Below are 14,566 nucleotides of genomic sequence, written 5' to 3' on the forward strand. Positions count from 1 at the left end.
TATTAACTTCTGAATTAGTGATTTTATTTACTTTAGTTCACTTATTTATGCATGAAGATTGTTAGGAACAAGAGACCAAGCCGAAAAAAGTGTTTTTGTATATTATTCAGTGCGTTTAAGTTATCTGGAATGATACAATATAAAAGAGTATTTATAGGTACTAAAAGAATCGTAATAATAAAAACATAATATCTTATAATAAATATTCAGATATACTAAATAATATTAACTGATTCTAATTATATTTTAACAAATACTCTTTGAGTGAGACCCCGCATCTTTCATTCTCCATGGTCAACGAGTTGAGGGTTTTCCAACATTGCATGATTTTCCAAGCAAAATGGAAAATGTGAGAAAAGAAAAAAAAAGGGATAAATCGCACCAACACATGATTGTTATTCTTTATCTATATTTATAAAGTGAATAAAAACTTTTAACAATAAATCATTTTTCATATTAAGGATGATATTTGAATAATTAATGCACTATATTAATTCAACTCCTTTTAAATGAAAAGTGTAGTTTGTAGGGAGTGAATTCTCTCAAATGAAAAAAAAATTGAATGGTATTCAGTATTTAATTTTATTTTTCATTGTTTTTTCTCTCTTCTTTATTTTTGGTCCTACTTATAAAATTAAAAATGAAAGATCATACTTTATTCTCTCTAAGTGTTAAAAAAAAATTGGAGAAGATCCATTTCCTAGTTCGTATGGGGAAGCGATAGAAGCATATAAAATTAGAACCAATGATATGTGGACAAGGCGGCCAATGAAAACAGTCCAATATAGATGGGAGATGCTAATTAGTTAATAGCTTAATCATATCTATATTGAACACATGATTAGTTGTTAACTAGGGGGTAGTAATGCATCATTATCAAAGCATAATTACTCAGAAACTCACAAGTAAGAAATCCCCACGTAATCCCATATAATTACTCCACTTCACATCGTCTATCGTGAAATTTTTTCTTGAGCACTGAACCAAATTTTGATTGAGAATTTCAAAAGGTTTTCACAGGCTCCTCTAGGGATTCATGTAGCATAGGTAGAAATCCGGAAATAGATTCTCTCAATTTTTTTTAAGAAAATGTTTAAGAGTTTAGCAGTTTTATTAAAATTTGATCAATAAAAAAAATGAGTCATTTTATATTATTAAATATAATCTTTTTAAAAATATTAATAATAGCTATAAATCACAAAATTTACTGGTCTCTTAATACTCTTTTTTTTTTTAATAATTGAGGAAATAAAGTATGATATTTCACACCTAGTTTTATAAATAAGATTAAAAAAAAATATGAGAGAGAAAACATTAAAAGATTAGAGATTACACTTTCCTCTCTCAATTGTTAAAAAAATTAAGAGAATTCATTTTCATAGAAACCAATCATTTTCAGAACTTTTATTCAATATTTTTTTATTTTTCATTCTTATATATTTATTTTTAACAAATGCACTCAAAGTTTAACAGGAAAAGTTTTACAAATATTTAATCACTAGAACAGTTTTGATTGAAACAAACATATATTCTTGTTCTTGATTAGAAATTAAAACTTCTCATTTTAAATTCATTCGTTTATGTTCTTGAAACACTAACAAAACTTAAAATTAAATAGAAAGGATTTCATTAGTTCTTGAGAAAATAAAATCAAATACGTTTATATAAAATAACATTTTAATTCTATTAGCTATAATAATAATAGTATCTTAAGAGACTGATTAATTAAGTCCGTGAAGTAATGCATTTGAATTAGTCATTGCTAACCTATCTGCTGATGAAGCTATCTTTCATTAAGAAAAGAAATCGAATGACACATACTAGTGACAATGATTTATTTATCGATGTATTAAAACACACACATGTAATATATTTTTTATGATAAAGATATAACATGACAAATTCTATACTAAACATTTCAACACGGTCGCGTATAAAAGTACACTCAAGAGGGTAACGATGGAGACATAATATTTTCCAATGCAGTATGCTTGCGATTCAAGTGCTTTAGTTTGTTGTGGCTGTAGTGATATCTCTTATAATCAAAAAACCACATTGTTAGGTTGACGAACTTGAACTATTTTAATTTATTTGCATTTTCCTACAATCGAATAGGCTACACATCAGACACAAGAAAATAAGCATTAAAAAAAAGCTAGGCTACAGACGTACTAATCAAATGTCAAACTAGACTAATTTATTTTTTGGTCTATCTATTATTAAAATTTATTGGACATGATTATTATATATTAGTGGACTAATTATAGTTTTCTCACATCACTTTTGAGTACCTAAGACCCCTTAGAACACCATATTATTCTGGTCTGGAATCTGGATGTTTCACGTGATATTTGGAATTACTAATAAGGTCACACCTACAAATGATAACATAAATTATTTAAAATTTATATAAATACATACGTTTTATAAAAATTTAGTTGATATATTGTATTTATATTCGTGTAGTCACATTGTTCAAAGTGATTTTATTTATAAGAAGAGTTTCAAGTGTACCAGAAACACCGATATTCCAGTTGTTTTAACTGTTGATCTGAATTATAAAAAATATATGTAATATATATTAATTGAAATCAACAGTTAAAATAACTGGAACACCAGTATTCCTTTTACACTTGAAATTTTTCCTTATTTATAATGCTTAACCTGTTACTATAAAACAAATCATTCCCCAAAAAATATACATGTAAGTAATTTAAACAGTCAAATACTATCCAGACAACACTTTTGGAGCCCGAAGAAATGGAATTTAAGACTTAAATTCGTAGGTAACCGGCCCAATAAAATTTTGGAGCCCAACGCATAGAACCAATAAATGGGATGACAGCGCCGACAATCACTTATTGAATATTGATTGTGACTGATTGATAGATCAGGATTCAGGTTCAGGACCCCAGGTGCTGGTTGCATTAAAATTTGACAATATTTTGGTCCCAAAAAAAAAAAAAGGCGAAAAATTGAAACAAATTAAAGAACATTTCTTCACATAATGCTATGAAGCATGAAGAGAAACATCACAATTGAGTTACCAATGGGTGCTTCCTTGGTTATGTTAGCGTGCTTTACATCTACTGTGTCCTATTTGCCAATGCTAATGCTAATCTACTGTCACCACTTACCATTCAGTTATGGGAAGAAAGAAGAGATGAGTGAAGGTGGAAGGGTGGGGTTATAGTGAAAGGTGGCCATGAGGGAGGTGCCACTGTCAGAGAAGGAAGATCCGCAACTCTCCTCATTGCCATTTATGGTCACGTATGAAGACGACGACTGAACCACCACCAGAGATGAGTATGGGTCCTCCACGAACTTCGTTGCACATGCTCCTCCTCCTCCTCCTCCTAACACCTCCGCTCCAGACCACCACTCTTCCATCAACTCCTCTGCTGTGGTGCGAGCCTCTGGCACAGACATGGCACACACCCATCAACCAACGAAGAATTGAAAGAAATAAAGGAAGGATACGGCGTCTGGAATGGTGGGATGGGACCCCATATCAGCCCTTCCCTTCTCATTGACTTGAGTCAACAACCTTCACACGTGGCCAAATCACAGTGTGCTAATACTCGTGACTTGTGGGTGGTGCGCATTGCGCTCTGCACCTAATATTATGGGGTGGGGTACCTATGTGGTGTGGTCCACTATTGAGTAAAAAAAGTAAGTCTACAATCTACAGAGAGTCAAAGACTACGCATAGTCTTTCTTATTCTCACCATTAGATCATAAATGTCTTCCATTTCATATATATTTAATCTAAGGATGATCAACATTGGTCATTGAACCAGCATGCAAATGTCCACTTAAAAACACCCTTTCAACATTCATACAAGATTTAAACGGAACTCCAGCGTAAGAACTAACAAGGATCAGGTGGTTATTACACCCTTTTCAATTACAGTCACTGCAGCTATGTTAATCATGGGTCAGGCTAAGGAAGAAACATACCAGTTTTCAAATTGTAATCTAAGGACAAGCTAAGAAATGAAATTAATACCACTATATATCCAGGGGGAAGGATTTTATCACTTTGCAGCTGCACATGTCAATACATGAGATTTGAATTTCTCTAGCTCGCTCAAAACCTCCTCTTCAGGTCTGTAGATTAAATCACTCATGCGCCATATCTGCACCAATTTAACTTCAAAGTATCAGCCAAAGCCATGCTCAATAAATAGATAATGAATTTGAGAATTTTTGTTTGGTGCCATACCTGCAATGTTCCCCCACCACCATTACTATCACAGTCATCAGACACACTAACCATAGTCCATGGATCATATGAGTTCCAGTGGAAATCAACAACTTTGTCTCTGTGTACAAATATAAACTTCTTAAGTGACACGTTAACAGAAAAACTACCACATGTCTCAAACAAAAGCAGTAACAAATAGGCAAAGACAACAAGGTAATCCCTTAGATACAGTTCTACATGGACGGTGCTTTCATACCTATGACCTGCATGTTGGAAAAACAAACCTGCAGGAGAACTTGCTGTTGTTCCAGATCGTTCTGTGGTTTTACCCACCTGTGTTACAAAATAAAAGCAAAAGATGCCAACAGTTAGAATAATTGTGGTACAGAGCAGTGAAACACAATCCAATTGAGAGTTAACCTTCTCATAATCCCAAATGTTTAAAAGACCATCTTCTGCAGAACTTCCAAAGATAGATGATTTGTCCGGAGACCACTGAATTAATCATAAAGAAGCAATTAGCATATCTTGTGGCATAGCCAGTTAATACTATAATGTTTAAAAATGAAAAATAAAACCAATTGCCTGAACAGAAAGAACAGCAGCTGAGTGACCCTCAAATTTATGAACAGCTGATCCAACTCCATTAGATGTAAGTTTGCGGCGGTCAAACATTCTAACAGAATTATCTGCAGACCTAGATATAGAAGGTAGAACCAGTCAAATAGTAATAGTCCAAACTAAATTAAATAATGAACTAATTCCAAGAACTGAAGTTCTGAACAACAGCAGAACATACCCAGTAAGAATTAGATTAACATCATGGAAATTCCAATCAACACAGTGAAGATCAGCATCATGAGCTTTCTCAACCTGTCACAAAAGCATAGGAAAAACGGAATTCAGCTAAATGAAAAAAAAGGACAATTATCTGTTACCACAAAATACAGTGAAACACAATTAGTTGTAGATATCAATTTGTTATCCAAAATTTGAATGGATGATTGAGGTAAAAAAAGCATATATACCTTAACTGCAGGACCAGAGCCAGCACGTGCATCCCACAATATTAGACACGAATCATCTCCAACACTACAGAACTCCTGTGCACTTCAGCATGATTACGATGGTGTTAGGAAGTGATGGTTTATTAAACTTGAAGTTTAGTTCCTGAGGACACTACAGGATTTGTTAAGAACCCATTCTCCTCAAAGCTTAAGTTGCAAGGTAGAGGCTTATAACTGATATTATATCTCGAATGGAGTTCATAATAAGGTGAATGATAAATTTAAAATGGCCACTTAAATGAGTAAATATAAAAATATTGAAATAACTAGTCGGTATAGAGTAAGAAAATTAGTTACTTAAAGGGGCAGAATGCCACATCTTCAACAGTTTCATCATGTCCACAGTAGATACCCCGTGGTCCAACAGATGGGCCATCAGCAGATTTATCATTGCCTTCCCCAGATTTGGTGTTCTGTTTGTTAATTGACCCGCCAGATTTGGAGTCTGCAGCAGATGTTATATGGTCTTCAATGCTCCAGAATACCACCGATTTGTCTTTTCCTACAATGTATGCCACATCTTTTAGATAGAGAATAACCACATCAATAAAAGAGCAGGAATTTAGAGATTCAATTGCTTAATGAATGTCTATAAAGTACTCCAACCTCCAGAAAGCACATATGGCCCAGTTGGGCACATTGCAAGAGCAAACTCCGCATTGTCTTGGTGTCCAGTCAATATCTGCAAGAACAAAAGGTCTATATGAAAAAAAATCATGAAACAGCATTCATATCAAACAGCAATAACAAGGAGAAAAAATGTATAAATAAATAATGTGACATCAGGAGCTTCTTAAAGAATGGATGATTTAAGAGGACAAAATATGTACTTGCATAATTCAAAGTGTAGATGTCAATTCACTATTATCCGTTCCAACTTATGGTGCACATGGGGTCTGCTCTGACCACAATTGCTATCCCACTTTTCTGTCTAATAGGAAATAGCAACAAGTCTCAAGTATAAAATGGAGGAATTGGACATTTTATTCCACAATGCAACCAAAGAAAACAATGGATAATCTAGCACCAAATTAGTGACAAATTCTCAATTATAAGGCTTGAACATAGTTTTACTTTTACACATGTATGAAAATGTGTCTGCCTCGTTCTATTTCATTGTACAAAATATATTGAGTTTCTAAAGATAAAATAATGTTACAAAAGACTAACACTCAGTCACTCGGCCATACCAAATCTGGACGAGAGTTTGTGGCTCCAAGGACAGCATGACGATTAGGCTGAGCTTCAACATCCCAGATCAGAACCTGAATTTTGCGGGTGATAAGATAAAGAAATCACAAAACGAAGAATGAAAAATCAAATAATACAATGGTAAACTAGTTAAAAAAGTATCCACAAAAGTAAAAGATGGAGTTCTTACATTAGGGCTATCTGTATGAGTAGCAACAATATTAGAATGTTGCGGCATCTCCCTAATTCTATTCACCTGCAAATTCGTCCTCAAAGGCTCAAAATCAGGTCAACAAACAGCAAGACCTTGATGTTGATAAAATGAAATCAAATCCAACATGGATTACTAATAAGCCATGTACAAATTACAAAAAACAAAATAAAAGAAAACAAAGATGCATGAAAGGAAGTGTAAATTTAGTTTGAATACGTACCTCTCCAGGATGAATGATGGTCTTGTACTTCTTGACAAATGGGGAGCGAGCCTCCTCATTAAACTGAAAAGAAAGAAAGCCATAGCAGCTTAATAGAGACTCAAAGTTTGAAACATGGAAGCAAAAAGGACAAACGTGGCATAAGAACAAGAAGGGACCTGTGAAATGTGGTCTGCAGCTGCAACCCTAGGCTTGACAACATCGCAAGTTGCAATGACCAGAGTATTGGGAACACTACCATCCGTCTAGCACCAACAACAAAACGTACTTAGTTGAAAATGAAACACAAGAATAGCCACCCTCACACTAAATACAATGGAATAATTAACAACTCGTAGATGGCAAAATCAAATGTAATTAAACAAAAATTACAAGTATGAAAATAATAATAAAAATAGATGGCTTGCCTGCTCAGAAAGGTAGAGACGCTGGCGATTCTTGTGATGAGATTGCTCCAGCTGAGGGCCCCACCTGAAAGAAGAAAAATGTGAGAGAGAGTGTATGAAACGAAGAAGCAAAACCCTAGCGAGAGAGAGAGAAAGAGAGAGAACCGGCAAGAGAGGGAGGGCCAGAGGAGGTTGTGGTTGGAGAGCCAGTCGTAGAGGACGGGGACAACGGCCTTCCATCTGTTGTACTTGTCTTCAGCATTTGCATTGACGTGCTGCTGATGTTGATGTTGATGGTGTTGTTGCTGTGATCTCTTGCTTTCCTTGGGGGTCTTCACCTGTTGCTGTTGCCCTTCCTCGTTCTTCGGCTTCGGTTTCCTTCCGCGCTTCTTCTTCACCACCACTTCTTCACCACCACTCTCCATCTTCTTCCAGCTGCTTCCTCTCCTCACTCACTCTCCCCTCACCCTAAACCCCGCCCTTTTTTTTTCTATTTCTCACTCGGCGCCCCCACTTTCCCCCGTTTTGCCTACGTGGACTCAACATTTCACCAGTCATACTGTTCGCATTCATTGCTGTCATAAAAACATTTCTTAATCACTTCTTTTTACATCTAAGGAGGTTAAAATTTTAATATGATCAAAATAAGTTATTAAATTAATTTATTAGAATTATTTTAGTTAATTATTTTTATATTAGTGTAGAAATTAAAATTAATTTAATTAACCAATTTAAAATATTTATTACTTATTTTATCATATTAAAACTGAAGTCTTATTTTATGTAAAGATATCAGTATAACACCTCATATTAGTATTGTGTTAATTGCAAATTTGCAGTTGAGAATTTTTGAGATTGAATTGGTCGGTCAATCTCCTCTAGCGATGACGGAGTGCAAAATTAGTTACTCTTAAATTAAAAATAATAAAACTCATATATGATAAAAATTATAAATTTAAAGATAATTAAATCTTTATTTTTTTTATTTTATTAATCTCCTCACTTTAGAAAATTCAAATTCAAATTAGTCATCGCTGGAGGATGAAAGATGTCAAGAACACTAAGTTTATTCAAATTAAGATGGAAGGGTTGAGGAGACAAAGGCTTGGTGAAGATGTCAGCTAGTTGCCCAGAAGAGGAAATTGGGAGAAGTTTCATCACTCCAGCTTGAGCTTTTTGTCGAACCAAGTGACAATCAACCTCTAAATGTTTGGTCCGTTCATGAAAAACCGGGTTAGCAGCAATATGAAGAGCACTCTGATTATCACAATATAAAACTGGTGGGCGAATAGGAGAGATGCGTAAAAATTGTAACACATTTATTATCCATTGAAGTTCACAAGTTGTGTTGGCAAGTGCACGATATTCTGCTTCCGTGGAAGAGCGGGCAACGGTGGTTTGTTTCTTGGTCTTCCAAGAGACTAAAGAACTGCCTAAGAAGAAACAATAACCTGTTAAAGATCGCCGAGTGTCAGGACATCCGACCCAATCAGAGTCACTGAAGCCGAGAAGCTGAATTTCTGATTCCCTTGGAAAGAAAAGTCCTTTGCCGGGACTAGTTTTCAGATATCGTAACACATGCTTGGCAGCTTGAAGATGAGATTCAGTAGGAGATGCCATGAATTGACTTAATTGTTGAGTGGCATACATGATGTCCGGTCGAGTAGTGGTGAGATAGATAAGACGGCCAACCAAACGACGATATACAAAAGGGTCGGATAGCAAGGGACTTTGGTCTTGATATAGTCTTGTGGTACTATCCATTGAAACAGAGGCAGGTTTAGCACCTAATAAACCAGAATCCTCCAAAAGATCAAGACAATATTTTCTCTGAGATAAGCAAATTCCCTTCTCTGATTGAGCAACTTCAATACCCAAAAAATATTTTAATGGGCCCAAGTCTTTAATTCGGAAGTGTTGGTGTAAAATAGACTTGATGGCAGCAAGTTCAGAAATAGAATTACCAGTGAGAACAATGTCGTCAACATAGACTAAAAGGATAGAAATTTGATCACCAATGAATTTGACAAATAAACTATAATCAGATGAGGTCTGCTGATATCCATGAGATAGCAAAAGATGAGAAAGTTTGTCATACCACATACGACTAGATTGTCGTAAACCATACAGTGACTTTAGTAGCTTACAGCATTGATTCGGTTGAGGAGATATAAATCCGGGTGGCAGAGTCATATAAACATCCTCAGAAAGATCCCCATGTAAGAAAGCATTATTGACATCCAACTGATGTATAGGCCAATGCTTCATAGAGGCCAATGCCAAAACTAATCTGATAGTGGCAGGCTTGACAACAGGGGAGAAAGTTTCCAAGAAATCAACACCTTCAGTTTGAGTGAACCCTTTAGCCACAAGGCGTGCTTTATATCGATCAACTGAACCATCAGGCTTGCGTTTGATGCGATAGACCCATTTACAGCCAACCGGCTTAACCCCTGCAGGGCAATCAACAAGACGCCAAGTTTTGTTCAGCTCAAGAGCATCCAACTCATCTTTCATAGCACTACGCCAATTAGAGTGTTGATTGGCGTCCTTAAAAGACTTTGGCTCAACGTCAGAATGTAGAGATAAAAGAAACTTTTTATGTGAAGATGAAAGAGAAGAAAAAGACATGACTGAAGATAAAGGATACTTGCACTTTGAGGGAGATTGATTTGTAGAGATGAGAGAGGAATTACACAAGTAATCAGAGAGATATGCTGGAGGTCGGTGAGGCCGGTCGGAATGACGAGGATGGGGTTGCTCAGGTGGTGAAGAAGGTGACGGGGGATGAGAAGGTGATGGTGGGCTAGTGTCTAGTGTTGAAAGGGATTCGGTGGTCATGGGTTCAACTTGGTTAGGAAACGATAGTGAGGAAGAAGGAGAGGTTGTTGGAGAAAATAAAGAACTAGGTGGAGTTGGGTCAATGGGTATAGGTGAGGGTTCAACTGGAAGACTAACTGAATCTTGTTTTTGAGAAGGTGTGTTTGGCAATGTGTCTGGAATTGGACATTTTTTGTGACTAAGGGCAAGATCTTTTCATAAAAAATTACGTTTCTAGAAATCTCAATTCTTTTATCTTCTAAAACATAAACAATATACCCTTTAAAACCAGATTGAAAGCCAATAAATACAGTCTTTTTGGCTATTGGATCAAATTTTGATCTATTTGCCATTTGGGTAGAAACAAAACATAAGCATCCAAAAACTTTAATGTCATGATAATTTGGTGGAAGATTGAGTAAAATCTCAAATGGTGTTTTAAAATTAATTGCGGATGATGGAACTCTATTAAGTAAATAAACAGCATGTCTAACAGCATAAGACCAAAAAGATGATGGTAAATTAGATTGAAACATAAGAGCACGAGCTATATTCAAAATATGTTGATGCTTGCGTTCTACCCTTCCATTTTGTTGAGGAGTTTCAACACAACTACGTTGATGAATAATGCCCTTTGAAGCATAAAAATCAGGTAAAATAAATTCTGGTCCATTATCAGAACGAATAGTTTTGACTTTGGAGTTGAATTGTGTTTCAATTAAAGTAATAAAATTTTTTATTTGATTCTGTACTTCTCCTTTTGATTTTAATAAAGTAACCCATGTAAAGCGGCTAAAATCATCAACAATAGTAAAAAAATATTTATGATTATGAATAGAATTTTGTCGAAACGGACCCCAAATATCAAAGTGTAATAAATCAAAACTTGCATTGGCTTTGTTAAAACTTTGAGAAAAAGAAAGTTTCTTTTGTTTAGAAAGATGACAAATGTCACAAGCCTCGTCATGATGCATAGAGATAAAAGGAAATTGTTTATGTAAATGATTAAGTCTTTGCCCAGAAAGGTGTCCTAAACGAAAATGCCATATATTGGAAGGTGTAATGGGTGGAGATTGGATGGAATTTATGGAGTGTGTAGTGGATAAATTTTTACCGAAATTGGGTTCAAAGACATATAATCCCTCTCTCATTCTGGCCAAATCAATTGTCCCCAAATTGTTGCTCTGTAGAGTGCAAGAAGAAGATGAAAAAGTGAGTTCACATATGAGTGCTGAAGTAATTTTTGAAACAGAGATAATATTAAAGTTGAAATGAGGTAAATAAAGAACATCATGAAGAACCAAGGATGGTGAAAATTGAACGATGCCTTTATAAGAAACAGTAGTTCGAGAACCATTTGGTAAATGAACAATAATAGGAGAAATTTGTGTGTAAGAAATAAACCAAGACAAATTTGATGCAATGTGATCTGTGGCACCAGAATCAATGATCCAAGTATTCAAGAATGAATCTCGATTTGAAGAAAGTAGAAAAGATATTGAAAGAACAAAGATAATGAGTAGTTGGACTTGGCAGAAGTTCAAGTTGGTTTGAAGGACGAGCTTCTTCATTGAAAGGAAGTGCCATGAAAGAAAAGTGTTGGGCTGACGAAAGGTCCAAAAGAGACTCCGGATGAAGTTGCTGGTGTGCCCTTTCTCCTTGATTCATGGATGTCAGCAGAGCTCAAGAGGAGCTCTGATACCATAATAAAATTGTGAAAGAATAGAAAAATAAAAGAATTATGAAAGAAAAAGATGAAGAAATTTTATTGATTGTTGATTGAATGAATTGTAAACTATAAAGGTAAAACTAAGTATATATAGAGTATTGGCCTATCTGAATTTGTGGGCCGTGAGACGTCTTTATTGTTGTTATGGGCTAAGGTGGAAGAGTGGTTTAATAGTCATCACCTCATTTTTATTTTCTTAAGATATTTGGTTGTTACAATATATGTTATAATACAAAATTTAACTAAAAATGTATAATACAATACATTTAAATAAAATAAATATATAATGACTAATTTTGATAGGATGATTTTGACATGTACAAAAATATTTTTTAAAAACACACTAATGAAAGTATCACTACAATAAAGTTTAGCACTACTTATCCTTTTTATTAAGATTGTACTAACAAAATTCTTAAAGATACTCTTTAAGAACAAAAATGTAATAATATTGAGAATATAAGAAATTCTAACAACATTAACTGTAATTTTTTTTTTAAATATATATATTTTAAATAATTTACAAAAGTGTTTCTAAAACATTTATTAACAAAGATGCCTTGTTTTTAATTAATAAAAAAAGTTGTTCAGAATGCGTAGACAACAGGGGTACATTTTCTGTTTCCTTATGGTATGGTCCCCGAGTTATGATTTATGACAAGTTCTCTATTATCAGCTACGATATTCAATGGCTGGATGGCACATTTAAACTTTCCCCAATAAAGGTCAGGCTTGAAAACTATATCACCAATTCATAACCTTGTTGAGCATTACAGACAACCAACACCGTCATTGATAGATTAAGAACATAACTCAGATATTAAACTAAAATGTCCGGGGGTAAATTTTCATATAAAGCTATCTGCTTAACAAAACTTTTGCTCATAATCAGACATAAACGCCGCAAGCAATTAGGAGGAACAAGGATCCAAAACCCTGCCAGAGATAGACACAAAGGCGTAAATTTACTATTTCATAACAGTTTCATGTTAGTTACTTAGCGAATACATGAAATACAACCATAACATACCAAGAAAACTGATGCCACTGCCCCGGTTGTTAGCTCCTGAGCAAGGGAACGGGTCTTCCGGGAAGTTGTTGCTTCGTAACTGCATATAATAGGAGTATTTTTTTTCAAATGAATATAGAGAATAGAAGTGAAATGATAAGATATCACCTGAACATTTGTATATAGGTTATGAAAAATCCAGCTAACTGGAGTTCTTCATATCATGAATACTTCAATGATTACTGATATGGAACATGGGAGAATTACATCACAAAAGTTAGTTATTGCGATGACTTATAGAGATCCCATACATCTTATGCTAGACCCAAGTTTAATACTTTGCAATTGGATCCTAACATTTCACTACACACTCCCCAACTTAGTGCCCATGCGGGAGTGGCTGTGCACTAGCCCCTTTGAGTAGTTCTGAGAAAACATTGTGACGGTGGCATCATCACCCATATCACTCCTCTTCAGCAGAGAGACAAAGTGGAATACTTTGATACCAACTGAACAGAACCTTGGGAGAACCATTCAACCACGTCACAGAAGGTAGAAGCTAATTTTAAGCATCCTTATCATTAAAGTGCATGGTAAAGCGGTAAAGACATCCTTATCAATGTGGTGTCACTTAACGTACCAGCAAATTTTAAACGCAATTAGTAACGGAAAGACTAATGTGACTAACTACAAATATTTGAATGACGAATTTGATTAAAAAATTTTTCGATGACCAATTTAGAGTACGAGTAATCTTTTAGGGACGAATTTGATCTTTACTCTATAAATTACATTGTTTGCTAAACAGATAGCTCATTGGAGACTCTTACTCATTTTGTATCCATCGACATGGAAAATCTGCATCCAACACACCTATGACACATATTTCATTCACATGTTCCCATCTGGACCTCTAAATGCAATTAACTACAGGAAAGGAAGGAATAAGAAAATTCGCCACTGCAAAGTGTAGACAACTCATCCCCACTTCACAATTGAAGTTTCCACTTGCATATACCATTGCACCAGGAAATGATCATATTTTACAATAACCTCCAAACCTACTTTTCAGTTGACCCTAGTAGGCCTCTATCACCATATTTTTAACCTTGCACCAAACTAAATCCAGTACTAATAGTATCTCACCTTCACTAATATAACTCAGTCCAATTAGTTGTAGCTATAAGACCGCTAATCCTAATTTTCCTACGGTCGGTGAATAAATTCACTCCAGTACTTCGAGAATCGGCAGGCTAATTCGCTTGACTAAGTAAAAATCAAATCTACTCATACAACCACTAAATAAAATGCAGATCATGAACGAAATTCGGAAGATGAGAAGGAACTCACATGAAGAAAGATGCAGTTAAGACGAGACCAATGGCGAGAGTAAGAACGGAGAGGGTCGGGTACAATGAATCTGGGACAGGACTCGTTATTGCTTTCGGAGCCTTCCACACACACATCCAAATCAGAGGAAACAAAATTATATATATATAACGAATAGAGAAATGTGAAGAAATATCGGTAGAAAACGGGAATTGAGGTTTTGAGGGATCACCATGAGAGAGAGGCAGATCTTGAGCTGTTGCGAATCGAGAACCTGCTTGCACGTTGCTGACTTCCAGTCTTGGTTGGCCTCAGTCTCAGACTCTCATGTATAAAACTGCTGTCCATAGTGGGCTTATAATGTATTCAGCCCAACCATCATGGGCCTCGTTTG

At 35.1% G+C, this 14,566-nt stretch overlaps 2 protein-coding genes across 3 annotated transcripts; both read right to left on the reverse strand.

Moving 5' to 3' along the window:
* Positions 1 to 3,791: 3,791 nt before the first annotated feature.
* Positions 3,792 to 7,900, reverse strand: LOC107643056 (WD-40 repeat-containing protein MSI4). 2 transcript variants are annotated; one of them, XM_016346613.3, is made up of 15 exons: positions 7,451 to 7,900; positions 7,307 to 7,370; positions 7,058 to 7,144; positions 6,900 to 6,962; positions 6,656 to 6,721; positions 6,465 to 6,539; positions 5,881 to 5,956; positions 5,572 to 5,776; positions 5,236 to 5,317; positions 5,007 to 5,080; positions 4,793 to 4,904; positions 4,628 to 4,702; positions 4,492 to 4,540; positions 4,226 to 4,325; positions 3,792 to 4,139 (listed from the first exon to the last, which is right to left on the reverse strand). In XM_016346613.3, exons 1-15 carry the CDS (start codon positions 7,708 to 7,710, stop codon positions 4,127 to 4,129), a joined length of 1,401 nt encoding a protein of 466 aa, XP_016202099.1. In that variant the 5' UTR covers positions 7,711 to 7,900; the 3' UTR covers positions 3,792 to 4,126. The 2 variants fall into 2 exon arrangements, with proteins under 2 accessions (XP_016202099.1, XP_016202090.1); XM_016346604.3 differs by having other exon boundaries at positions 4,464 to 4,540.
* Positions 7,901 to 12,545: 4,645 nt separating this feature from the next.
* On the reverse strand, positions 12,546 to 14,483 carry LOC107643078 (uncharacterized). The gene is made up of 4 exons (XM_016346637.3): positions 14,405 to 14,483; positions 14,194 to 14,294; positions 12,865 to 12,943; positions 12,546 to 12,770 (listed from the first exon to the last, which is right to left on the reverse strand). The coding sequence occupies exons 1-4, from the start codon at positions 14,405 to 14,407 to the stop codon at positions 12,723 to 12,725; spliced, it is 231 nt and encodes a 76-aa protein (XP_016202123.1). The 5' UTR covers positions 14,408 to 14,483; the 3' UTR covers positions 12,546 to 12,722.
* Positions 14,484 to 14,566: the final 83 nt, after the last annotated feature.

This window comes from Arachis ipaensis, chromosome B1 (genome assembly GCF_059453495.1).
Source record: "Arachis ipaensis isolate K30076 ecotype BB chromosome B1, ASM5945349v1, whole genome shotgun sequence".
NCBI lineage: Eukaryota > Viridiplantae > Streptophyta > Magnoliopsida > Fabales > Fabaceae > Arachis > Arachis ipaensis.